The sequence below is a fragment of the Nelumbo nucifera genome, chromosome 4, assembly GCF_055504915.1.
Source record: "Nelumbo nucifera cultivar China Antique chromosome 4, China Antique-T2T, whole genome shotgun sequence".
Taxonomy (NCBI): Eukaryota; Viridiplantae; Streptophyta; class Magnoliopsida; order Proteales; family Nelumbonaceae; genus Nelumbo; species Nelumbo nucifera.
Window position 1 is genome coordinate 76609710 of NC_142652.1, and position 27955 is coordinate 76637664.

The window sequence follows — 27955 nt, forward strand, 5'->3', positions numbered from 1 at the left end:
GGTCTCTTGCTTCCATCTCCGACAAGGGGGATATCAAAGCCTTTGACTCCCTTATTTTATCCTATGTTCTTCATGTTCCCAAACTTAACACCAATATTTTATCTGTTAGTAGTTTGACTAAATTCATGAATTGTAATATAACATTTTTCCCTATTCATTGTGTTTTTCAGGACCTAAAATCTCAAAGGACGATTGGGAGTGACCATGAGGCAAACGAAATATACTTGTTGGATACACCTGATAGATGTCTTGGACCACCTACTAGAGTAGCTTTGGAGTCTATTGATAGAGTCATGTTATGTCATTTACGTTTTGGTCATTTGCCTTTTTCTGCTTTTGAGTCATTTGTTTCCAGAAATGTTTAAAGGAATATCTCTATTGTCTTAATTGTGAATCATATGAACTTGCAAAACTTTGTAGACGTTCTTATTCACTGAATAAGAAAAGATCAGTTTCTCCTTTCCATATTATGCACTCTAATGTGTGGGGGGCCATACCATTTATCTTCCATGGGGGGTTACAAGTATTTTATCCTTTTCATTAATGATTTCTCTCACTATACTTGGATTTACCTTATGAGATCCCGAGATGAAGTGCCAATTATTGTTCAGAAGTTTCATGAACTTATTATTACCCAATTTAGCACTCATATCAAAATATTCCGATCTAATAATGCTAAGGAATATTTTGAGAAGAACCTTTCATCCTACTTTGATGCCTCTGGGATTATTCACCAGAGTTCATGTGTTCCTACACTCCACAACAAAATAGAATGGCGGAAAGGAAGAACTGACATGTGGTTGAGGTGGCAAGAAGTCTCCTCTTTGGATCTCATGTTCCTATTATGTTTTGGGGGGATGTTGTCCTTACAGCTACATATTTGATAAACCATATGTCGTCCCAAGTTCTAGGTTTCAAAACTCCCTTTGGCCTTCTCTTTCCCAATGAGGATCTCTTTTCTCTTCCCCTCCGAGTTTTTGGGTGCGCTTGTTGTGTCCATGTTCACAGTCACTAAAGACATAAATTTGAGCCTAAAGCACGCAAGTGTGTTTTCTTAGGGTATGCCTCCACACAAAAGGGACATTGTTGTTTTGATCTAGTCCGTGGCACCTGTTTTGTATCTAGGGATGTCACATTTGCAGAGTCTATTCCTTTCTTTGGCACCTCTCCTGAGGGGGAGCATTTGGATGAATTATTTTCTATGTCCCAGTTGTTTCTCTTCCAGTTCCTCTTGAGTCCTCTATTTTTTTTCCAGTTCCTCTTGAGTCCTCTATTGAGTCGTCTACTTCTATTGGGTCTCCTTCTGTTGAGTCTCCTTCCCATGTTCCAGCTCCCCCTCCCCCAACTCATCCTCCCACATTTACTTCTCATCCTATTCTCCACGTGGTACTGAAGACAAAGATTAAGGTGTGAGCAAGTTGTTTCCCCTCCTTCAGTTGAAACTCTTCCACCTCCCATTACTATTAAGGAAATAGGTCAACCCTCCTCTACCCCTTCTAATACCTTCCCAGACCTTGATCTTCCTATTGCCCTTCGCAAAGGCAAAAGGAAGTGTACAGCTCATTACATCTCCAAACACCTATCCTACAACCTTCTTTCCCCAACCTATTATTCCTTTCTTGCCTTTGTTTCTACACATGATGTCCCTAGGCCTGTCCTAAAAGCTTTATCTAAACATGAATGAAGGGATGCTATGATGATTGAACTAGATGCTTTGCATAAGAACCATACCTGAGATATTATGGACTTGTTTGAGAGGAAGGAACCAGTTGGTTGTAAATGAGTAATCACTACCAAGTATCATTTTGATGGTACTATTGAGAGATTCAAGGCTCAGTTGGTTGCTAAAAGTTATACTCAGATGTACGGTGTTGATTACCTAAAGACATTTGCCCCTATGGCAAAAATGACTTCAATTCAAGTTTTGCTATCTCTTGCTACTACTTTTATTGGCCTCTTCACCAATTTGATGTTAAAAATGTCTTTTGAATGTAGATTTATATGAGGAGGTTTATATCATAGTTTTCAAGGCACCCAGGCGAGGCTAGGCAACAGGGGGGCACCTTGTCACCTAGTGCCTAGGCGGGCGCCTAGGTGATGGATTTTTTTAAGTAAAAACATGTATCCTAGGGTAGTTCCCTAGGTTCCATAATCATATTTCCTTAATAAATAACCATAATTTTCATAAGAAAAATATAAACTTCATGTTAAAGTATAGAAAATCAACATATTCCAACATATTCATGAGAAGAAAAGGAAGAAAGAAAATAAAATTAAAAAATATAGAAGCTGAACCCATATTTCTGTTATAGGAAAAGAAGAAAAGAAAAGGTGGAAGAAGAAGAAGAAGAAATTAGTATATAAACACACAAATTTAGTAAAGAAAAAGAAGAAAATGTATTGATTGGACAACATTTTGTGTTCTTCCTTACTTATTGGTTCAGGTTTTGAAGTCTTTGAGGGTTCAATACAGCATTTAGCAATGTTTGTGTTGATTAAACCCTAACAAATAAGAAAATAATAAAAAGAAATTAGTATATAAACACACAAAATGAATATTTTAGTTTAAAAATGTCTATTTTATAATTATAACCTCAAAAAATTAAGAATACAGAAGTTTTTTATAACACACTAGAGAAAACTGCTTGGCGATTAGGCAATGTGAGCCTCCAAGGGTGCCTTGTCGCCTTGACAACTATGGTATGTCTTTACCTCAGGGGTGTATGGAAAGGAAATGCAAGGGAATGTGTGTGAATAGAGGAAGTCCCTTTATGGCCTCAAATAGTCTCCTAGAGCATGGTTTGGGAGATTCTAGGCTGCTCTTGTTGCCTTTGGTTATACACAGACTCAGTCTGATCATACTTTATTTGTTAAGAGGAGAGACTCCTTGTCGACCTATCTAATTGTTTATGTTGATGACATTGTGGTTACTGGTAATGAATACTTTGGAAATGGCTAATCTCCAAAGATTTCTTAATACTGAATTTGAGATCAAAGACTTGGGTGACCTCTGATATTTCTTGGGAATTGAGGTTACTCGATCTAAGGATGGTATTTTCATCTCCCAATGCAAGTATGTCCTTGATTTACTTGCAACAACTGGTAAACTTGGTGCTAAACCGACTTTCACTCCTATTGACTTGAATCATAAGCTCTCAACTACTGATGGTGAACTGTTGACTCGGCCGAATATTTCCTATAAAGTGTCATTAGTCAGTTCATTCATTCCCCTAGAGATACACATTTAACAGCTACAGAGAGGGTTTTGTGTTACCTGAAAGGTACTCCAAGGAAGGGTATCTTGTTAGCTAGGCATGAACAGATGAAGTTCGAAGCGTCATTGATGTTGACTGGGCTGGATGTATTGATGGTAGGAAATCTACTTCAAGATATTGTGCTATGGTGGTAGGGAACATTGTTTCATGGAGAAGTAAGAAAAAGTTTGTAGTGGCTAAATCCTCAACTGAGGCAGAATATAGGGCAATGGCACATGGAGTTTCAAAATTATTGTGACTTAGGTCACTTTTGGAAGAATTGGGTATTGATTGTGAGAAGCCAATGATACTATATTGTGATAACCAGGCAGTTATTAACATTGCACATAATCCGGTTCAACATGATAGAACTAAGAACATAGAGGTTGACAGACATTTTATACAGGAGAAAGTTGCTTTAGGGGAGGTTTGCTTGTGCTTTCCATTTGTTGCTTTTGAAGAACAAACGGCTGATTTCTTGACAAAAGGTGTTCCAAAAGGGAAGTTGATACATTATATAAGCAAGTTGGGTATGATTGCTATCTATGCTTAGCTTGAGGGGGAGTCGGTATTTTAAATGTGTAAGGCGAAAGGGCCAATTTGGGCCCGAGGCGCAAGGCGTGGCGCATGCCTTTTTGAAGCAAGACGGAAAAATACAAAAAGAAAAGTTAAAAATAAAAAATGTTAGAAAATTCAAAAAATGCAAAAAAAAATCAAAAAATATTAAACATAATATTAATAAAAAATATAAACTTAAGTTTTAAAATAAATGTTTTAAAAAAACATATTATCAAAAATTAAAATACATAAACATAACATGTAAAGCATATTCAAATGAGAATTTAAAAATAAAATCACCCCGACTTGAGGGGGAGTTATGTAATGTTCAGTTGTTATGTGCCGCAAGGGCACTTTTGTCTTTTCTTTTATTTTTTTGTTATGTTTGGCTACCTGAAGATATAAATATATAACTGGCGCCACCAACTAATACTTTGTTGTCTCTCTAATCTTCTTCTTCTTTGAAATCAGAGAGGACGAATAATGTGGAGGGTAGTAAGAGCAGCAGTGTTCTGAACTATTTGGGAGGATAGGAATCAAAGAAATTTTAATGATAAAAGCAGGTCCTAGGAGGAGTTGATAAAAGTCATATAAGAGTTAGAGCTGCACGTTGGTTAAAAACTTTGGAACTCTTTCAAACATTTTCAGTCATTGATATTGTAAGAACTTGGACAGAAGTGGCATAAACAGGAACAAGGAAAGAAAGGGTGCATATGAATTGGATTCCACCAGCTGATAACAAGACAAAGCTGAACTTTGATGGTAGCTCCATGGATAATCTAGGGAGAGGTCTAGGGGGTGTGTTGAAGAACCACTTGGGCTCGGTGTCACTTTGTATTCCAGGCCAATTGGAAATGGTGACTTAGTTAGAGATCAATTGTTGGCATTGCTTCAAGCCTGCAAGGACTATGATTAGCAAAATAGCTTGGAACCCAAGAGTTAGAAGTGGAAGGGAATTAAAATTGTCATTTTTTTATGAATAATGAGTGAATTTATTTAGATTAAAAGCATAAAAGATACAGAGAAAATTCCCACGATGAGGCACGAGATGCAGCCTCGGATTAAAGCAAAAAACTACAGTTTAGCCCAAAACATCTGATTCCTATGCACCCTTTGTTTCGCTAATGAATCTGCTAACCCATTTGCTGATCTGCTTTCCCATTGGAATTGGACTGACATGTTTGTAGTTAGCCATTTGAATCTTCGTAAAGCTCCTTTATAGGACTAGGCTGCCGTTTCTGGTTCTTTTAACCACTGGATCACCAGCTTGGAATCACCTTTAATTAACAATTGTTCACAGTTCAGTTCCTTGGCAAATTCAGCTCCTTGTAGCATTGACTGAGTCCCCTACTCCTATAGGGCCAGAGTATAAAGCAATGATTAGCCCTCCAGTATTTCTAAACACTCCCCCAACACCCGAAGGACCCAGATTGCCTAAACTGCTGCCATCAAAGTTGAGCTTAATGATACCCTCTTGAGAAGGTTTCCATTCTGCTAATGGTTTAGGTCTTGTACCAGAGCTTTTGGCAACCGCTTCCCAATTTCTCCATAAATCATCAAAGGAGAATGGAGAAAATAGTTCCAGGGTCTTGAACCAATTAATGGCTCTATTAATTAAAATTATGTCATTTTGGACAAGGAAAATCAATTTAGCTCCATGGACAGGCATTACTTTAGGGAGATAACTGACCTTTCAAGGGAACTCAACACCACTTTCAATTAGGTTAGAAGAACAGCTAATGGAATGGCTGATGTATTGGCTAAACAGGGGGTCAATAGACTTTAGTATTTTTTGGGCAAAAGCTTAGATCTTTGTATTTGGTTTAAGTTGGAATGCTCCAACATGTTGCAACAATTTTAATTCATCTTGATGCTTAATGAATTTTTTTACTGATTAAAAAAAATTCTGGCACTTGACACCCTATCCTAGACATGTAGATGAAATACCAGGTGGACTGGAACCTAACCTCTTGAATTATGTGCACGAAGTGCCTGCTCTCAGACTTTACTATAGTCATACACTTATCTACCCAAGACTTTACCATGTTCCAAGAAATGGCCCCTAGCTATACTTTAAAATAATAAATGTCCCCAAGAAATACCCCTACCAACCTAACATCTAAAAATTAAAACACACACACACACACACACGCAAAAAAATTAGAAAGTTTAGTATTAGCTATCTGGCTTCTGTATTAGCTATATTTTAAAATAATAAATGTAATTTGGAATTATAAATGTAATTTTCAGTGACATGAATTCTGTAACTTTACAATCCAAGCATCTATGAACATGACATGAATTTGGCACCATTCCATTATCATTGTATTTTGCACATACAGGTTAAAACCCACTCTGACTCGATTAGACCCAATTCATAGAAACTAGGATTGAAATTCAACTCTGCTAGATTAAGTCTAAATATTCAACACAACTGGACATATTCCAACTAGCTGCAAAATCTAATCTCAGTTTCATGCCCATGGCTCAATGTGTTGGAGCCTAGGACAAGCACAAATAGATGTTACTACAATATTGTACTATTTAATTAAATGGTCATCACCCAATGTTTGTCCCATCTATCTGGGGCATTGGGAGGGGTGGACTGGATATGGACCTAACCTTCAGCATTTCCTTGCACAAAGTGGCCACTCTCAGACTCAAACCTGCACTTTCATGCTTATCTGCCCAAGATTTTGCCATTGCATCGAGGGATGACCCATATTGTACCTTTATTAATTATTACAGAAAAAAATTAAAAGAAAATGCATACACTTTCACATGCTTATATAAACAACTAATTGCATCGACTTGTATGTACTACCAATTACCAAACAAGGGATCACTCATTAGCATAGTTCAGGGGTTGAGGGACTTCACATAGTCCAAACAACTGCTCTAACAACATCATGCGATAAAGGACAGCCCAGGCAAGTGCACAGCTAGACCAAGCAACCAAAAATCAATCCTTATCATACCAAATAGAGGCTCTCCTTTATTGCCAAGCCTTGCAGTTGCATTTGACAACACTACTACTGTCTATTAACATAATACTAGAACAAGCTGTGCAAATTCAGTGGCTCGACATACAAGGACACCTTGGCTAAAAGCCAACCAAATGATGTGAAAACCACTGCCCCGTCCAAGGCTCACTTTTTGTCTAGATCACTTGTCAGCTTCTTCAAGAAAGTAGAAGTGACTGATCACAAATTGTCACTAAAGTGTAATCCTTTTGGCATGGAAAAGTAGCAGGTCTAGGTAACTGAACAAACATTTCATGTAGCCTGGTGTTGCGTTCAAGACAATAACTACTATTAGCATTATAGGGCCTTCCTGGATAAATGCTACAACAATGTTTATCAGAAGAAAAATTACTTACTGTTGTTGAAGGCATTGTTGGAGCACCAGGTCTAGCAACCAAATTACCCCCAAAACCACGAGGACTTGACTGGGAAGATGGCCCCAAGTTTCGAGGACTCATTGGATGCCAAGCATTAGGAGGAACATGTCCACTCATTGGTTCACCAAAATTGGGTGCTGGCCTGCAATGGATGAATGTCAGAACACGAGTGGAGTATCCAAAGCCCAAAGGAGCTCAAAATGGAGAATCAGAAAAAGGTGACTGGATTGAGTCCTTAAACTTTATTTCAAAGTCATGAACAAACCTAACCCCCAATGGAGCTTGAGATCGGGGGCCAAAACCAGGACCTCCAAATGCAGGACCACCCCTAAGAAAGCAAGGAAAAAAATAAGAAAGAAGAAAATGAATTCCAATAAGAATAATAGCTCTACAGTATTTGAACCATAGGAAGAAACATCTAAAAGGGACTCTGGACATTCAGCTTACATGCAGTGGAGTAGTACAAAGCATCAGTAATGCAGGAGCTGAAGAATCAAATCTGGAATTTTCTGTATTTCTGTATATTTGGACAGTATGGGAATTTTCGTCATTTTGACCAGTCCCATGTGGGCTTGGGCCATACCATCTTGTTCCTCTAGCTTAGTAGTGTTTGTCTTTCAATTTTCAGTTTATTTACATTAGTAGATTGTGTTTCTTGATGCACGAGACAAGGAATGGCGTTTTTGTAATTATGCTGAACAGTATTATAAATAGATGTATTCTATTCCCTTTGAAGCGAATGAATGAATGAATGAAGATTTCTTAGAGCAAGTTAATGAATCTCTCTCTCTCTCTCTTCTGTTAGGGGTGATCACATTAAATCTCACCGAACCGAACCTGTCCTATATGTTTAAGTAATTATTAATTAGTCCCTACCTATGTTGATATATTTTGTTTGTGTTTTGTTTGAACTTCAAAAAAAAATGGTTATTTATGATAACACTAAAAACATAAAACCAATACAAATATAATACAATGGTACAATATTTAATTCAGTTTTGTATAAATTTAAATATATATTGACAAAAAAATCAGTTTTGCATAAAAACTAAAAGGAAATAAATATAAATAAATATTTAGAAATAGATATCTTAGTTTAAAATATATATATAAAAATCGACTAAACCAATAACCAACCCTTCATGTTTGGGTCGGTTTTGCTTCAGGGTCGGTCGGTTTCGGTTTGGTCAATAAGTAAACCAACTAGATCGAGTCGGTTGAAGAAAATGACTCAAACCGACCCAACCCAACCCGTGAACACCCCTATTTTCTGTCTTCTGATAGTTTGTTCCAGCTCTACTGCATCAATCAGTCTCCTACTTAAGAAACAAATGTATCAGTTGTGTTTGTTCTTGTGTATATACAGCAACTAAAATCCCATGCCAATCATGTTATTTCACACACATGGAAGAAGAATTTGAATTTAACTGATTTACTGAAAGATGGCAGACAGATATTTAATAGTTCTTCTCAACCCATGCATGCAGAAGACATGATTCTTACATAGTTGTCAAGACATTGCTATGGAACCTATGGGATCGCCCGAGGAGGATTCAGGATTAAGAAAACTCGCCCAGGCAACAAGAACCCCACAGGTCACCTAGCCTTGCCTTGGCTCCTTGAAAACCATGGATTCTTGTATGCTTAATTGCTTATACAACTCGGTGTACAAATTTAGATATATGCATGAAGAAAGAAGAAAAATCAAATCATAAAAAACCTTGCTTCTCCAACACGAGGCCTCTTAGGATCAGCAAATCGAACAGTTAATGGCTGATCACAACCCTATGTAGCAAAAAAAAGAATGCGATAAATGGTTATCCTTTAAAAATGGAACAAGGAAATGATAAATGCTGAAGATATAAATGAAAAAGGAACGAAAGAATAAATAAATCTTACTCTCATCAAATAGATTCCATTAAGAGAATTTATAGCGGATACTGCCATATCTCTATGAGAAAATTTAACAAACCCACAACCTTCAAAAGTGTTCAACATATCAGAAACAAGATAGCATATACATCTCAAACTATGATTACAGAATAATAGAGTTCAAATAACAAGAAACACATTGTGAGATTGGACGAAGCTACAAAAAAGATTCCACATCAATTTTAAACAAACGTGTAACCATCTAGCCTGAATAATTCTTTTCCCAGATGATACTGTATGACCCATGAAAGTGTAGTTATCAGAATCTTGTTTGAGCAAATATCACAAGGAATTAATAAAAAGGAAGCACCAAAATAAATGTCATGGTACACACCACGGCTTTGCTTCAATTCATCACGCATAATGTAGACATCTTCAACACGACCATAAGGAGAAAATATCTGATACATGAAATATCGGTTATAACCACAACAAACTAACATTAAAAAGGTATGCAACATGAATAGTAAAGAAAACGGATGATTAAGCCTTTTATGTTGCTCAGATGCCATATATGGCAGCAACAAGCTTACAGTTTCTGAGTCCGGACATTTTTTTCCAGAAATTGCCATACCACCCCAACAGTAGAGCTTTGAACATGGGGTTTATAAATTATAACCAACTAATAATACAAGTCTTATCCAAATGCAGCAAAGAAAGAAATAAAAACATAATCAATGTTTACTCTGACCCAAACCAATATACAAACATAAATACCTACATGAATACATGCACATATGCATACATACATATATGTATGTACTGAGTTTATTCTTTGGAGGAAAAAGCTTCTAAGTGCAAAAAAAAAAACATTAAAGAACAAAGAAAAGCAGAAAATGAGACATTTTCTATGTACAAAAGATGGAGTAAAAAATGTCATATGTTGCATACTTCCTCAACTTCCTTTTCTGTAGCTTGCTTGTTCAAGGAACCAACAAACAGCTTGTGCTCAACTGTACCTACCAATAAAAGAGCCACCATCAGAAGAGATGCTAAATTAATGACTTAGACTAGTTCTAACTATCAGAAAAAAGAGCAAAGAGCAAAATGAGTATAATTTTAGTTGTCAAAATAGTTGGAAACCTAAAGATCCTGTGAAAGAATGACATAAGACAATTTTCCTGTCAAAGCATGTACTCTTTTCCTTGTCAAAAAGAATCAAGAACATAAAAGCATAATTCCTTTTGTTATCATCAACAGCAATCATCATTCCATTAATGTATAAGAGGAACCCCACACTACAAAAATTTTGCAGTGAGGGAACTAATACAACAGCCAAGCTTGACAAGTCAATAAATAAATAAACTGTCACCTTGTTACAAGTTGACCCTGAGCCAGCTGCCCCATTTGAAAGATTCTTCCTAGTTACCCCATCTCCTGTTAAAGGTTTGGCGGATGGGCAATTTAGTTAGCCAAGCCAGATATCTGATCAGATTATAGAGGATAATGCCTTTTTTCCTCTCTTAGCAAGAATCTAAGGGTGCACGGACCTTCAGTTCTTGTTAACAAGAGGCCCCCATTTTTTTGAAAAACAAAAGGTACAGAAGGCCTTTTCAGTGCCTATTGCCTGTCTAGGCCTTCTCTGTAGAGCAAGTAGTGAAAAGCTCAGATAGGTGATGCAGGTGTTAAACAAAGAAGACCATTTTAGTGCCTAATTCACATCTTTCTTTATCTTTTGCGCTTTAGGTTCCTCAATTTCCATTTAATTTAATATCATCATTATCATCATCTAAGCCTTGTCCCAACTATATGGGGTGAGCCACATGAAACCAAGCCCTTTTTTTATCAACAGAAATTTTGTTTTATTAAATCAGTTATATGTGAAAACAGTACAATTTGATGACAAGAATGTCATCCCAAATATCATAAGCTGGATTACAAAGCAGCCCAGTACAAAATGCTGCCTTGCAACCCCTTGTTTAGCTAGGGAGTCAGCTAACCCATTTGCACTCCTCCTTACCCACTTAAATTCAGCATTTAAATCCTTTGCAATCCTTTCAGCTTCTCTGAAGACATGTTTGAGAGTCCATGAAATAATTACTTTTGAATCCCCTTCCACCTCCACCTGTCTAAAGAACAATTGCTTTGACAACAGAAAACCCTACAGCAATGCCAACAATTCAGCCTTCAAGGAGTTTGCAGTACCAATTGGCCCTGAATATAAATGCCAAGATCCTGCTCTCCAAATTTTTGATTGCTCAACCTATTCCTGCCATACCTGGGTTACCCAAGGAGCTCCTATCAAAGTTCAATTTTACTTTGCTGCCTTCTAGGGGATTCCACTCCACTCCTTTTCTTTCTTTTTCTCTAGAAGGCTTTGCTACTCCTTCCACGCCCTTAGAATGTTAGTAACTGAAAAACCCATAGAGCAACCTTCACTTTTTTTTGAAGAGTAAAAAGAAAAAATTCATTAAAAAATAAACTTAATACAATCATCAGGGGGTCATGAGGCAGCACCCAGAACAACAAAATCCATAACAACAAAGTAGCATCCTCAAAAAGATAGAGATGGAATACTACATAGACATCAACAGAAAACAAAAACCTCTCCACAAAACACACTGAACCTCCAGCACTGCTCCCTTTTCTCCTAGCTGACAGGAAGAAACCTCCTCGGCCTTCTTTTCTTTAGCAATTCCACCCCCCTTTCCTCTTCATCTAACCCAGCAGTTGGCTTCAGAATTTCCTCAGACACCTTCATTGATTGAGTCACCACCCCTGCTAAACCTTGGGACTTGGTATATATCTTCTCCCCCTCCTTTGAGCCTTTGAATTTCAAAATTATTTTCTTATAAACTCTCTTGTATTTGTTTGTTGGTCCAGCCCCAAACAGTCCTTTCAGTCTAGAAAAAAAATTTGTAACATGCTCTATATGAGAAATATTTGCAACCCGGACCTTCTTCAACGCCACCTCCCCCACATAACTATCTCCCGAGCTTCTCTCTTCAACCCTTTCACTGAGTACCTTAACATCCTCTCTTTCTTTAACACTCCCTTCCTCCTTCACCCCTTCCACCACTATTTCTCCCATACATGCAACCTCTTTCTCTTTCCCCTGTTCTAGCCTTATAACAGCTTGGGAAAACGTAGCACTCCTCCCTCCTTGAGAAGGCTGAAGAGTCCTCTTGAATCTCAACCCAAAAGGAGCCAAAGCTTAAGACACAACCTACCTGTCAACTGAGCTCCACCTGGTCATCTCATCTTTCCCATCACAGAGCGCCTTTGAAAAACATGCACCAGCCTGCACCTCATGAGTAGCAAGACCGTCAATCCTCTTCCAACCTGTCTCGAGCGTGCACCGTCCTCTAGAACACTTCTTTCTTTCCGGCACTGTCACACCTAGCAACCTTCCAGACCCATTCCTCATTCTTCCTTCTTCGAGCCTTAGGTGGGTCTTTCCTCCTTGTAAAACTTGAAGACTTGAACTTAAAGCTCTTTCTTTTGAAGACCTTTAATCTGCTTGGTTTTAGACAGTTCCACTCCTAATATTTCCTTGCTTCGACAAATAGAGGTGGTCCCCACTCCCTAAACTGCAAACCTTTAAAACCATAGCTGCCCCATCTAAAGCACCCCCACTCTCTGAACCAACTTCATTAAAGACCTTGAATGACTCTTTGAATACCTCCTCAGGCCACCCAGACATGGTGACCCACCTTTTCATTTCTCTCTCATCTCCTTCCACATGTCCCACTGTTGCCTTCTCCCCCCCCCCTTGTGAAATTACTTTTATATCCCTTTGTCTTTCCTCCCCATTGTCTTCAACCTCCAAGAGACCTTTCGTCTTCCCCTGCTTCTCAGACCTTTGCACCTCTGATTCCCTCTCAACCTTCTCTTCTTCCCAAGCTCTCTCTCTCTCTCTCTCTCTCTCTCTCTCTTTTGAAAGGAGGTAAGGTAAATTCTATTCATGAAGATAATCATACAAGAATGGGGGAAACCACAGGCCAGTTCACCCCCAAAGGATATGATTATAGACCCCACAGACTAACTGAACTAAGCATCAAAAACAAGTTCTGATTACAAAAATCAGGGATGATAGAAAGCCGGGAAGCAAGTCTGGACACAATACACTGAATTAACAACTCAAGCTCTTTCTTCCCAGCTCTCTTCTCTCCAACCGTACCTTTTCTCAGCCCTGAAAAAAGCATGTTCCTCTCCTGCATAAACTCTCTCTCAGATTAACCTTTACCTGTGAACCTGAGCACCATCAATGTTGGGATAGCAGAGGCATCTTCTATTTCCACCAGCAATCTTGCAATGTCTAATTTCTCCCACCTCCTATTTTTGTCATCAAATCCTAAAAACTTACCACTGTGGTCTCCAATTGCTTTAAAAGTAGACGTACACCATACATGAAGGGGAATTCCCATGACTCCAATCCACATCGCTCTCCTCCTCGCCCATTGTGAATCATACCCGCTGTTGGAAACCACCAACTTAATCTTAAATCAAACTCCCTATTTTTCCTCTCTTCTGCTTCCAAAGCCCACTCTGCAACTCTTCTGCTATGGAACATAAATAAGAACAAACCTCCATTCAGTTTTCTGATACACCGAACTCTGTTCTTCCCCCATTCGGATCTCGCCCAAGCTTCCACCTTTTCTTCTTCCAAATCCAGGCCGACAAACCTTCCAACCAAACTCACGTTAAGGACCTTCAGCCTCTCCACCAACTTCCTCATCTGACTCGCCTCAATCTGCACCACCATCGCGTTAAGGTTCATCACTTCGACTTTGTTGGTTAGCCCTAACCTTATATGTCATGCAACAAAACAAGGAATTCTATTCTATTACCTCCTCCAAAGTCCTACTCTTTCTAGTAAATATTCTGGTATTTCTCTTCCCACACCACCCAAGTAATTGCTGCCTTAGTGGCTCTCCACATTATTCTCCCTCTTTTCTTCAGTTGTCTCAAGAAGTTTGAGTTGAAGATGTCCACCACCTCTTGAGAGGGTCCCACCTTCAGCCAAAAGGAGAACAGAAAAAGTCCTAAATACGAAGTACAAAGGAACAAGAGATTAGTAAATGGGAGAGGGTCTTCTCCACTACCCCTATATAAGAAGCACATATGAGGAGAAAGGCAAGAAGAGGGCCTTCTTTTCTGCAGACCATCACATGTATTTACCTTGCCAAGGAATATTTCCCAGCAAAAAGTCTGAATTTTTTGTGGGATAAGATTACTCCAAATTTCTTTCACCGGATAGTCCTCCACTTGAGAACTAGGTAAGGCAAGATGCTTGAAAAAGGAGGAACAAGTGAAGAGTCCAGCTGGGGAGATTACCCAAATTCTAGAATCTTCCAGGTTTGGGTCTGGGAAAACTGCCTCCAAAATGTCAAGTAGGTCAATCAAAGAAGTACATTCGTTTTACCTTAGGCCTCTTCTACAAGTTCCAATTGAAACCTGAAGGAGAGGGTGTTCCCAATCTAGACACAATTTCACCCTTAAGGTTAGAGAGGGAAAAAAGTTCAGGAAATTGATCTTTTAATGGTGTTTCCCTTATTCAAAGTTCTTCCTAGAAATGGATTTTGTCACCCCTTCCCACATCATACCAAATAGATCTAAGAAAAGAAGGATATACCTCAGGAATTGCCTTCCAAGTAGAAGCTAAGGTTGAATGAGGAGTAATTTTAGCATCCCAGCCATTATCCTCCAGACCATGAATTCTTACTATTACCTTATTCCACAGCCTGTCTCTTTCAAAATGAAATCTCCACAACCATTTTCCCAATAAAGTGGTGTTTCTAACATCTACGAGCAATGTTTCCTAATCCTAGGACCCATTTCTCTTTTGGCTTACTAATGTGTTCCCATGTAACCAAGTGGTCCTTTTTTTCCTCTCCTGGTTCCCATAAGAAGTCTCCCGTATATTTCTCTATTTGTCTTGTTACCCTAGTCGAGATGCAAAAGGTGGAAAGGAAGTAAATAGGTAGATTTGCTAACGTGGCTTTGATCAAGGTGATTTTTCCTCCTAAAGAAATATAGTTCCTTTTCCACAGGGCTAGTTTCTTTGCAAACGTTTCCACCACTAACTTCTAGAACCCATCAAACCTAAACTAACCAACCAAGCCCTTAAAATGTTTAGTTACCTTTTACACTCCATTCTGTTTCAGGGTCTAAAGATGAAGAAAATTGTGGCAAGCATGAGTTTTGTGGTTTTTACTATTTCCATGGTGATCTAACAAGTATAGTGTCATATATTTGTCCTTTTCATCTCTCATCTCCTCAGCAATTGCATTTTGATTTGGGTCTTTCATCATTACAAAGTTTGAAGCTTCTTGTTCCTTTACTATTTTCTTTGGAGTCTCTCATGCGTGAAGCATCTCAACTTAGCAAAGCATCATAACATGTCATTTCCTCTTAGAGTCAAGAAGAATTGTTTGTCTCATTTATTTCAGTTGGTTCATTGTGATGTATGTGGTCCTTTCCAATGCAACCTCTTGTTTGAGGCTTTGGTGTTCGGTTAATTATTAGGACAATAATTCTAGAATGACATGAATTTATTTAATTAAAGATCATTTTTTCATAAAAGTTCAAACCTAATTTCAGTCTACAGTACGTATTTTGCAAATGGATAATGTTAAGGAATACACTTTTCAGCCTTTTAAGTAAATATTTTAGTAAACATGGCTTCAAATTTCTTGCATTACAACTCTTCATCATAGGCCTTTATTTTCTAACCATCTTCTACTTCTGGTTATGTTTTTTGTTCATCAGTTTGATCCTAAAACAAATAAACATGATCCTAACGCTGTGAAGTATGTTTTCTTAGGTTATTCTTGTTAGTAAACTCAAAAAGGGTAAAAGTGTTACAGTCTTTAGCTGCCTTACCATTTTGTTTGTGTTGATGCTACATTTTTATGAATCTGATCCTTATTTTTTCTACTCTAAGTTCCATAGTTTTGATGACTTTTTGCTTCCTGCTCCAGTTCCTATTGAAAAAGGTTTATCTTCTCATGCTACCTCCTAAACCATCAATTACACAAGTTTATACATAGCAACACAACAATGTCTTGCCACCATCTTCTTTGTAGTCAATGGAACTTGAACCTACTTCTGAACTTGATCCTTCTGAAAACTCAGACATACCCATTACATTCCTCTACATCCCTATCCAATAAAGGCCACCTAAATTTGGATACCACAGAATTTTCTCACCTTTTCGAAGTATTGACTTATTGTAATGAATTAGTGCTCAGTCTATACAACAGATTTCACAGTTCGCACAACCTCCCCTCTCCATACCATTCATCTTCCAAAAACCTTACTTTCCATCCTCAATTACAAAACTTCATGTATGATGTATCCTGTTAACTCTTCATGAATCTTAATTAAAGGAAAATTAAAAAATTAAAAAAAAAATCATTAGATGAAGAAACCTCTCCAGAAACCTACTATCTAAGTGCCCCATATTTACACACTACCACCCTTCTTTAAAGAGCATATCTTTCTTTGCCCTCCCATTCTTTTTATCTTACCAAGAACTTCCATTACTAGCACAAACAACAAAGAGAAAAAGGATCACGTTGTAGGGTCTAGTTCAGTGCAGTTCAGGTCTGTCAGACCTGCCCTCAAGTTGGTGAATAGACATCACATAATTCCAAATAGAAACAGATAAAATCAACCTGAGGACACCTCAGATACTTGGAAAACAGATAGGCAAGCTGCTTCTTAACATTAATATGTTTAGTCCTCTTATTAAAGATGGAGTTAGATGCTATATGAATAGTTGCTTGATTTATTACAATGAACACGTGTAAGTAAACTCATAGAGATGTGTTAACTCTTCTAAAAGACTCTTTAGCCAAACTAGCTCACAACTTATGTTGTATTGCCTTGACGCCTTGTGTTCTGCTTCAGGACTCAATCTAAACCATCACTTTGCTTTTTACTCTTCCAAGTTATAAGATTTGCCCCTAATAAAGTACTATAGGCTATAGTGTATTTATGCTGTCAATAGGTCGGGCAGGTCTGACAGAAACAAACTGAACTAAACCAACCATATAGAGTCTGGGTCTGGATTACTTGTCAGAAGGGGCCATTGCTTAGTGTATTGTTAAAAATATCAGGTTATCAAGAATGAGAATATGGGTTTTTAGTCTGAGAGTTGCCACATTGGGAAAAAAATGCCCAAGTTAGGGCCCTATCCAGTTTTTTTTTTTTTGAGAAAAGGTAATGTATAATAAGAAACAAAACAAAATATACAAGGCCCTGTTCAAAAAGAATCTGTATAGGGCCCTACCCAATTCACCCCTCCCAAGACTGTAGATGGCTGGGACTAACATTGGGTAATGGCCCTTTGTTGTGTACATGAAAACAAATAGGTTTTTTTTTATCAGTAACAGAAAACTTTCATTGAATTTAAATACAAAGGTGGGAGGAGGTAAACTCAAAAACAAACAAGTTATCAAGAGTGAGAATATGCCTATTAGCTGGGATTAACAGACATAAGTACTAACATACATAAAAAAACAATTCTTTTTATGGACCATTGTTTTATATTTTATATGTATGCAGGACTAGCTTGGTCTTTGTAGATCCCAGTCAATGTTTTATAAAATGGATGTTAACAGTGATATGAACAATACTTTAGACTCTCTTATTTTCTTTATTTTCTTCTCTTTCTTTATTGTTGTATTTATTTTTTGAACAATCTTAATTGCTTATTTATTGCAGATCAAAACAGAGTTTGTTGATTATCTACCTCACAAACAAATCAAGATGATCACAAAAATATAGACCAAAATTAACTGTAACTATTGACAATTAAATTAGTTTTTTAGGTGGACTTTGAAAACCATGCAGTAGAAGAATAGAAAACATTTTAAGACTAGACATGAATAGACATCTGATAGTGAAATGCATAACAGGCATAAGTACTAACATACTAACATACAAATAAGGTTCAAAAACAATAAATTTTAAGTTTCAAATTATCAAAAAATAAATAAATTTTAAGTTTCTAAAAATTTACCAAGACGCTCCCGTTCTCCATCAGCATATCTAACTTGGATTGGACCCATTCCCTGGAAAAATTAAACATGAATAGATCAAGAAATAGAACCACTAGCCTAGTAACTGTCAATACCCAATGGTAACATTAGAACTCACCCCAGGCAAAGTATATTGATTATGCAAAGCTCTAATAGCCCTGTCAGCTTCTTCACAAGTTGCGTATTTTATGAAACAACATCCTGTATAAGTAAAGATTCACAACCTGACTCAATTAGGCTACTGTTTCAGTCATTATCAGTACAGCATGAATATAGTTAAATGACCAAGAATACAAGCATTCCATTGGAAGGCTATTAAAAGACCAACTCTGAGATAATGCAAACTACCCCCTCTGACTCTCAAGTAACATTAAATATGGGTCATAAAGGATAAGGAGAAAACTTTAATGCAAACAAGATAGGATTTATTGGGGATGCACAAGAATCCCATTTGTGGTCCATAACTCCATACCAAGTATGGAATATAAATTAAATCTTAAGGATTACTTGCGAATGGAGACAAGTATGCTGCTGGTATGACCCTAAATGCACACTCCCATTATACCAAATATCTCAATATTTGTAAAAAGAAATAAAGCCCCATACCTTCTGTTATAGGAGAAAGCATATGCCTTGGGCCATTTAGTTGCAATACCCAGGGTAGCTAACCCCAAACAGTTGGGATTAAGGCCAAGTTAAGTTGACCCAGATTACATGGTTACTGTTTCATGTCAGACACTTCAACTTTTAGATTGAAATGTTTGACCAATGTTTTAAAACAGAGGCAAGGCACAAAGTGTTCCACTACCTGGAGGCATGAAACATAGTTCATAATGCAAAAAGCACAAGCCTCCTCAAGAAGAGTATTAGTAAGCTGAAAGGAGGCATAATCCTCATCCTCCTCTGAGGCATACCAGAGGCGTACACCTCAGATGCATCCATGCTTCTAACATGCTCATCAAGGTGTTTTGGGCATGCCTTCTAAAACATTGTTTCCATCACCCTATCCATCCATGTGTCATTTCTGGGTAACGTAGCCATATAGAATGCACCAAGGCAAATGAAATGAAGATCAAGAAGCTTGTGGTTAAAGGTGACTCTAAGATGGTGGTAGGGTGGCTGCAGAACAAAGGAAGGCAGCTCTGTGGATCTAAAGGAATAAATTAAAAAAGCTCAAATGGTTAACAGCAGGGATGCAGGTGCAACAGATACAAAGATTGACCAACTCTATGGATGATGCATTGGTAAGACAAGGGCTGGCTAGAAGCCAATTATTTTGGGCTGAATTGCAACGTTATTCTCATGGGGAAGGGAAACATTGTTTTCTCTTCAATGATGTATAACATTGTACATGTACTATTTATAAGGATTTAATAATAACTAATTTATCCAAAAAAAAAAAGTATACTTGAACAGCATGAATTAAAATGTATTGTAAATCATACAACTATCCTATAAATGAAAGTCCCTTGAGATCAATAAAAAGTCAAGAACCATTATTGGAAATCATACAACTACCCTATAAATGAAAGTCCCTTAAAATAGGTCTGTATCCAGTCCACTCCTCCCAGACTCTGGATGACCTCTTTTTTTTCTGTGGGATTCAAATTATCAGATTGAACCCAAACTTTATCTCTTAGATGGCCAAGCAACGGGGAGGATTTCTCTAAAACTCGTGGAATGGGAAATCAATGCTTTTGGCTACTTTAGAATATTGTTAAGACAAATTTCACATGAAAGAAAATTGTTATTACTTAACCAAAAACAGGGGAAAAAAAGAAACTAGCAATCTATTACTATCAAAATACGTTGATAAGCCAAAAGTCAACCAAACTCATTTACCTGCACAAGCAAAATGGAAAAAATAGTAGAATTTGAAGATGACACCTGAAAGTGCATTTTGATAGTAATAATAGATAGCTATTTTCTATTACACGTGAAAGTGCATGGAAATTGATTCCATACATGGCAGTTTCAATTACTCCAGAAGCTGTCATAAATAATTACTTAGGTTGATAATATCCAACATCTACATCTCAGAACAAACCAACATAACGCCCAAGCTCACTAAATAACATTTTTCAAAGGCTCCAATACAAGTGACTCCCTTTTCACGAAGCACACATCCCCAGGCTGTGCACTATCAACTTTTACTCCACTCAACCATCTTAACTAAGCAAAAGATCAAAAGAATCATGCCAATCAACGCATGCTAATATATCTACACCGTAGAAAAGAAAATTGTATGTCATCCTAATGCTAATACCCAAAAACCAATACCCTAGGCTATTTCCACATTAGAGTGATAACCCACAAGTTATTCTATCAGCATTGAACTTCCAACCTTCATGATAAGATTGGACCTACGTACCAAAATTTGGTGCCTGTTAAATTGTTAGATCATTAATACAGAAAACACAGATATACTAATTACAAGAAAAAGAAAAAATAACACAAATGAAAGAAGATAAGAAGTAAATCCTCACAAAAACAGTCTGTTAAAAAACCAGTCAATGTAATTTGAAATTGGTCAACACCTTCTCTTGGCAAAAGGTATGAGACCAAGAACCAAGTATAACAAATTGGAGAAGCACCATTCCTTTTTAAATAAAAATAAAACCAGATATTATTAAAACAAAAATAATCAAATACACTACAATGATAAGAATGTCAAGGAAACACTCAAACAAAAATATGATGCTCAAAAGAAAATCCCCAAGCCCAGAAATCAGAAGCATTCTCAACTACACAGACTAACAAACAATAGCCAATTACATAACTTTCAACCACTTCACAATTTCAGATGCATAATCCACAACTTGAGAAGGAACCACCAAGAACAAGTTCTTCAACAAATTTCTCCATTCTCTCCAGAACTCCACCAAGCACTGGTAAGCACCATTATTTGGTATGATATGCTAGTTTAAATGGTAACAGTGAATTTCGTAACATAAAATTGATGACATTACTTTAGCACATTAGCATGGTAAAATATTATTTAATAATGACCAAAGGCCACCCAGATTTGACTTGAGACTCACAACCCAGTCTGTGGTTATAATTTCACAAAATTGCCACTTGTCATGCAAAGAAGAAGACATCTTTCTCAACAACCATAAAGACACACAATAATGGGAGTTGGCAAAAAAGCAATTACTTTACCAACCTTCTGCCACAAATGATAAATATAACCCCAAATCTCACAATTTTCAAATGTCAGTATATCCTAACATGGTTCACATTATTTTCTTTATTATTAACACAATCAATACCAAATGCCTTTGACATTTGACTCATGACTTACAAGTCACAACCCAATCCTTGATTATCATTTTACAAATGATTTGCAATCAATATGCTCCATGCCAAATTGATTAAAAAAAATCCACTATATAGCATGTAACAAGCAGATTTTAGTCCCTTGCATCCAAGCTTAACACCATCACCAAGAAAAACTGAAAAAAGGAAAAAAAAAAAAAAGAAAAAGAAAACTTGTATAATCTGAATATAATAAACAAACAGCAAACCCCATAAGAAAGAGAAATCAAACCAAAATACTTTGCCATGATCATTCCTTGAGCATCCAACTCCACAAATCATTAAGGGAATATCCAAAAATAAAATTGGAAATAAATCAATGCAAAAACCCTCTAATGAAATTGCAGAACCACTTCTTCAATAGTATCAGCATTCAGACAAAAGGTGATTATAAGTTATAACCAAATCCAGGAATAAGAGATTTAAGAATTCGGTCGTAAGAGAACCTATCCATGTCATCTGATGATTAATCGTCTGAATATTCAATAACATAGTAAGACAAAATTTGACCACATCATCACAATCTTTCCTTGCTTTGGATGAGACATAAATTCGGCCCAACATGATAAAAAGTTTCTTATCTACCTACTAAGAACTTCCTAGTCTCAATTACAAATTATAATACAATTCAGGCCTCACCCATTATCATCTTGTTCCATGCCTAATATGAAACAAATTCTAATACACAATTCAAGCCATATGTATATATAATCCCTACTCACCTTGCTCAGTTCAAGAAGAGCCAGATCAGTGATATAAGAAAATAACCTTCTTGACTGAATACTTGAATAGCCTATGCAAAATGATACACTCAAGCTTTAAACTACATACACAATTTATTTCTCTTCTACCAATAATCAAATTCAATGTTTACGGATTTCTTGGCAAAAGTATCTCAAAAGAAACACTTTTTGAGGAAAAACTTGACAATGTCATAAAAAGGAGTTTATTCACGTTAGCCAGCAGTTTTTTAAGTTAGAAAGTTATATCATGGAGGAGGAGGAATGAATAAGAAGATATTTGACAAGATTTTGGTACCAAATAAGAGATATTTGGCAAGATTTACAGGCCAATCACATTTAATAGGACCATCTAGATATCACAGACCATCCAACATCATCAGAATCGTGATTGTTCTACATGGACATCACAGTAACCATCCAATATCATCAAAAATCCAGATATTTACTAGGACATCACAGGACTACCCAATATCATCATAGTTATGATCGTGATACATCAACATCACATGCACCACCCAAGATCATCAAAAAGATTTTGTGCCATAAGGGCATTGCATGTCATCAAAGGAAAGAATCTCTCCCTAGTTACCAAGACAACAAACCACAGAAATCCCCCATGTTACACATTTGTGGTAAACCCATTTAACAGAAATCATCAATGTATTACTATGTTTGTGTACAAGAACTGCACATGGCTAAACATCTTGACAAATAAAATGCTACAGCTATGGCAAAAGCCATTTCCCACTACAAAAGACTTGCTACATCAACAAAGGTGAAATTTCACCACTGCAGCAAGTGGTGCAAGAGCAGGATTTATTTGCCTTCCAATTTTCTGCTTTGCATAACCAGTTTTTAGTAGATTCCCATGGTCTTGCCTTCTTCTGCGTTCACAGGAAGGACGAAGGACATAAACGGAAGGTTGGCAACCAAAACAACAACCCCAGATATTGTTGCAAAAAATAACTGAGATGAACATGAGCTTAGTAGTGTTCCCATCAGCCCCTCAGGAGACCTGAAAAGAGAGAGGTTCAAATCACAATCAATTCATAGAAAATGGCATTTGTGCATACCTTGCTGCTGGCCAGTTCTCTTGTCCTTGATCAGAGCAACCTCAATAACATTTCCATGTTCCTCAAACAAGGGACGAATCTGACATAAAGGAAGAATTACTCAATCAGAATAATGAGAAACCTTTTAATAAGACCAAAATGAGAATGAACAATGGATACAAGACAAACACGAGTAACATGGAGTAAAAAGGACTAAAAGCATCCAAAAATTAAAACAAAACATAAAAATCTCATTCTGTAAGCAGAACAAGAGCTAATACAATCAGGCAAACAGAATAACATCCAAGTAAGCATGGACATCTACTGTTTCCAGAAGCCAGATGACGTTAGACAAACTTCACTTCTAAAGAATCCAGATCAATAGATTCTCCAAGTTTCAGCTCAAGGAATCAAAAAAGGTGTTCACTTTCAGTCAGAAAATAAAGAAGATGGACAATTAAAGTAATGTTTGGTTTAATATAAACTAAGAGAGAAACAGAAAGTTGAGGGAAAGAATTCCTTAAGAACTTTCCCTCAACTTTCTATTTCTCTCGTATTTTCTACCAAACCAAACATCCTAAATGATCTCAAATGTCACCAATTAACCTACAAAAGTAAAAGGAAAGCACATTCCCTTTAAAGGTTAACTAGGCATTAGCATCAATATAAACATGAAGAGTTCTTCTATGGATCTTATTGTGGAAAGTCTTGTGGTATATGAGAATGTTATGTCCTTTCTTTTTGTGTAAAACCAAATCAGCATATTTCAGGCATATCAAAGAAAATCAAATAATTACTTACATCTTCCTCCCTTGCTGTCCTTGGAACAGATCCAACAAAAAGTTTGGCAAAAGTGCTATTATCAGTATTATCTGAGAAGACAATGATATCAGTACTTTGACAGAAAAAGATAGGAAGAAGGGAGGGGCAAGGATTGTGAACATGCAATTTTTGGGGAACTATAAATCAATTATCGATAAAAAAAAAAAAGTAATTTTAACTGAAATTGAATACAAAAGCAAGTGTATCTTGTTTTATGTAGAACTCAGAAAAGTAAAACCACAAAAGTATCAAACTAGAAGAATGTTCTGTAACATGATCTTTCCTATTATCTACAAAGTACCACCAGAAAGCGCAGAGATAAATGAAGCAAACACTCAGCTCCTTGCACCAAGACAATAATGTCCTCATGTAGTAAAACAGGAAATGAATTTAGGTAAAACATCCAAGAACAACTCTACCCACATTAACATGTGGTTATGTTTTTGCACCAGGCAACACCATTCTCTCATATAGCAAAGGAGTACAAGCAATTAATGTATTTTTTTATAAATTTTATTGATAGTCCAACATAAATATCTTCAGATTACAAGGAGTATTCACTATCTCTTTACAATATACAGCATATTGCTGTACCCCTACTCATAAGGAGTTGTGTAACACAAACCAATTCTCATTCCAAATGGTACTCTCCCCAAGTGGCTTTAAATAGAACAGATTGACAAAACAGCATCCATATGGATGATGATTATGATAATACTCTCCCCAAGTCAATGGTTCCTTCCCATGCAAAAGAGTCAGAAAGTGTGATGGAAGTTCCTGGAATCCAATAACAATTAGCACACAATGATCTTGCTAGCAGTCTTGCTTTTCTAATCTGATGCCTAAGCTACCACGATCCTACCATATTTCCATCCAACCAGTTCATAACCACCTGTGGTTCCCCTTCAATTATTTAATTTTTAAATCTGCTTCCCTTGGAGCACTGCTTTTGGTTCATCCCTTACCAACCCCTATTGGACCAGAAAAGGCCAACAGGACCTCTTTTTTGTGATTTCTGAGTACACCTCTTATTTTTTTTAATAAGTAATAAATACTTCTGAATTCTTCACTTATACCTGAAGGCCCCAGGTTGCCAATGCTGCATCCAAAAAAATAACAATTTCTATTTTTTTATAAGACATCAAAAAAAATCAATTTCATTCTAATAGAGGTACTTTTTATAAGTACATCCTAGTAGAGGTTGTTGCTGCTGTTTTTTTTTTATCAGCAACAGAAAACAGAATTTTATTAAAGTTTCTTTTTGGTTTGTCAAGGAGAGAAAAGGATGAGGAAAAAAAAAGCATATAACCATCAGAGGTTAGCTCCTTCCTGAAACCTTCGCCAACCAGTTCAATACAAACAAGCAAATCAGAAGATGCTCCCTAAGGGCAGAAGTTTTTGCTTTACTCCATGGTCTCAGATCAGCAAAGCAATGGGGATTGCAACATTTAGAAGTGGAGGGAGACTCCAAACTGGTAATAGGCTGGCTGCAAACTATAAGCTTGGGGATGTGGCTTTTCAGACATCAGCTAAGAGATATCTCGAGCTTAGCAAAGGAGATTGGGGTGAGGTTTAACTGGGCAAGAATATCAGAAAATGGTATGGCTGATGCTTTGGCAAAGCAAGGAGTCAATAGGCAAGAGTTGTTTTGGGTCTGTTTATGAGACAGTAGGGTTCTCCATCCAGCCCTTGGATGGTGGCAGTTGTAATTTTTATCCAATATCATTAATGAGAGATACTGTTTCCCATAAAAAAAAATGCATCTTTCAAGTCTTTGACTAAAGCTTGTAATACCATATGCCAAAATTAAGACCCATGAAAATTAATCTTGGTAATAAACTGTTACTGTTACAAAACTCTTATGGAAGGTACAACAACTGCACTGCAGTACAATACCAAACTAGAGATATTATCTATTTACCATTGCTGCTAACTGAAAGATGGAGATGGCATAAACATGGTAGAATATTGAAGTTCCCATTTTCAAGGGCCAATGTGATGTAACTGGACAAACAAGAATCAACAGATAGTGGCTTAGAACTCAAGCGTCATTGGTTTTTTTGTATGGATAACCAACCATCATTTATTTATCCAATTTGGAATGGAATAGTTCGGGCATCATTCACAAGTAAGAGATCTTTTTTCCCAATTGATTGTTCAATTACGAAGCTTATTTCATGCAGTATGTTTTTAAGTCAGCCATCATCCAGTAGTGTAGCATAGTATTGGTCAAAATGATGTAAAAAGTATATTCATAACTAAGTTAATTCTTAATCGTGATGCATGACAACAAGGCAAGTAACTTTCAAAATCAAAGCTAGTAACTACGAACTTCACAAAGGGAAGGAAAAAATTGTAACAAAAGTTGTTATGATGATATACCAATTGAATAGCACTTCTCTAGATTATATCCTCATTTGCAAGAATGAGAATTTCACCGAGAACATGTTTCTAATGCATAATTTAAAAAAAAAAAAGCACTAAATCATCAGAATAGAATCATCCAATATGAAGGCATCCCATAAATGGAAAAAACTTATTGAACTACCGTAGCATATTAGCCATGTTTCAGATGCCAAAGTCAAGAAAGCTACTACCAATCAAGAGAACGAAAGGGGAAGAATATCCAGAGAAAGATGAAAACAGAAACCTAAGAGACATAATTGAAGCTCAAAATGACCAACAAGAGTAATAAAGGAGGTAAAATTATAGCTAGCAAAGACCCGACCCGTACATATAAAGATCACCAAAATAATAAAGGAGGTAAATTCCCATCATTCGAACTCCAAAAAAGAAGCAAATGCGTATTAATCAAGCAAAAAGTAACGGAATTCCAACCAACTAAATAACGAACTCTTAGAATGCCACCCTACCTGGAGACCCTCCTCGGCCGGAAGAGGGAAAACCACGTTTCTGACCTGAGAGAGGCATCTGATGACCAGAGCCATAACCACCGCCACCTCCAGGCGGGTTATTGGGTGGACTGTTGAAAGGACGATGCTGGTTGTGGTAGTGATACCCTCCGCCCGAGAAGCCGCTTCTGTAATTAGGGTTACGGTGGTGGTTGTGATGGTTCATGGGGCTCTCAGACGACCGAGAAGGCATTCTCGAATGTCGGTTGGGGTAAGAATCTGGATTACTACCAGATCGTTCTCGTTCTCTTTCTCTGTGTCTATCCAGCTTTGCAGATAGGATGTCACAAATTAAAAAATGAAAATTGGAGGCCCTCACAAACCCTGAAACGGCTAGATGAGTGGACTTGCAGGTACAAGGGCGCGAAGACGCTCCGAGACCCCAACAGCAACAAGAAGAGAGAGAGAGAGAGTCCTCTTGCAAATAATAGAAAGACCAAGGACGTATAGTCGCCTAGTCGGCGCGGCGGGGACCTTAAAGACTTTGGAGGATGGGAACGTCCTTTTCTCCTCACTCGGACACCAATTTTGGTCCTCCAAACGAAAAAAGTAATGTAGAAAGCTGAAGGCTGAAGCTAAATATTCTGTACACGTGTCTTATTTATATTAAATTCGAACTTCGAAGTGTGAATCGGGCGGGCTGGGCTGAGTTGGGTTTAAGGTCAACCCAGCCTAATCCTGGGCTTAAGCCCGTACCGAACTCGATGTCAAGTCCAATTGAACCCTCTCCAAACTGATAATTTTGACATGTTCCGGTTGGGCCTGGCCCAAGTCGAGATTGGATTGGTGACATTGGTCAATTGGGTTTAATAGTTTATGCATGCCTATTAAGCTAAGGCCATGTTTGGGAACGTTTATGTTAAAAAAAATTGCTTATTGAATATGTGATTATTCCAATAAGCACTTATTTGTGTTTGGTATCTAACTTTTTCAAATTCATATTGGGTGTTTGATAGTCTTTTTCTTCAATAAGCATT

General features: G+C 37.2%; 1 protein-coding gene across 6 annotated transcripts in view; it reads right to left on the bottom strand.

Annotated features, from left to right (window-relative positions):
• Positions 1 to 27431, bottom strand: part of LOC104605043 (flowering time control protein FCA) — a 41089-nt gene extending 13658 nt beyond the window's left edge. For 3 of the 6 annotated variants that reach the window (XM_088903003.1, XM_088903002.1, XM_010269643.3), the window contains exons 1-11: positions 26940 to 27398; positions 24046 to 24116; positions 23266 to 23344; positions 18250 to 18332; positions 18113 to 18164; positions 10036 to 10097; positions 9479 to 9545; positions 9112 to 9191; positions 8933 to 8997; positions 7478 to 7540; positions 7192 to 7354 (exon numbers count right to left, since the gene is read on the bottom strand). In XM_088903003.1, the coding sequence (XP_088759129.1) occupies positions 7192 to 7354; positions 7478 to 7540; positions 8933 to 8997; positions 9112 to 9191; positions 9479 to 9545; positions 10036 to 10097; positions 18113 to 18164; positions 18250 to 18332; positions 23266 to 23344; positions 24046 to 24116; positions 26940 to 27171 (1017 nt within the window). In that variant the 5' untranslated portion in view covers positions 27172 to 27398. Of the gene's footprint in view, positions 1 to 7191; positions 7355 to 7477; positions 7541 to 8932; positions 8998 to 9111; positions 9192 to 9478; positions 9546 to 10035; positions 10104 to 18112; positions 18165 to 18249; positions 18333 to 23265; positions 23345 to 24045; positions 24117 to 26939 lie in introns of all 6 variants that reach the window. The other 3 variants (XM_010269644.3, XM_010269642.3, XM_010269641.3) reach the window with 2 other exon arrangements.
• Between the last annotated feature and the right edge of the window lie 524 nt (positions 27432 to 27955).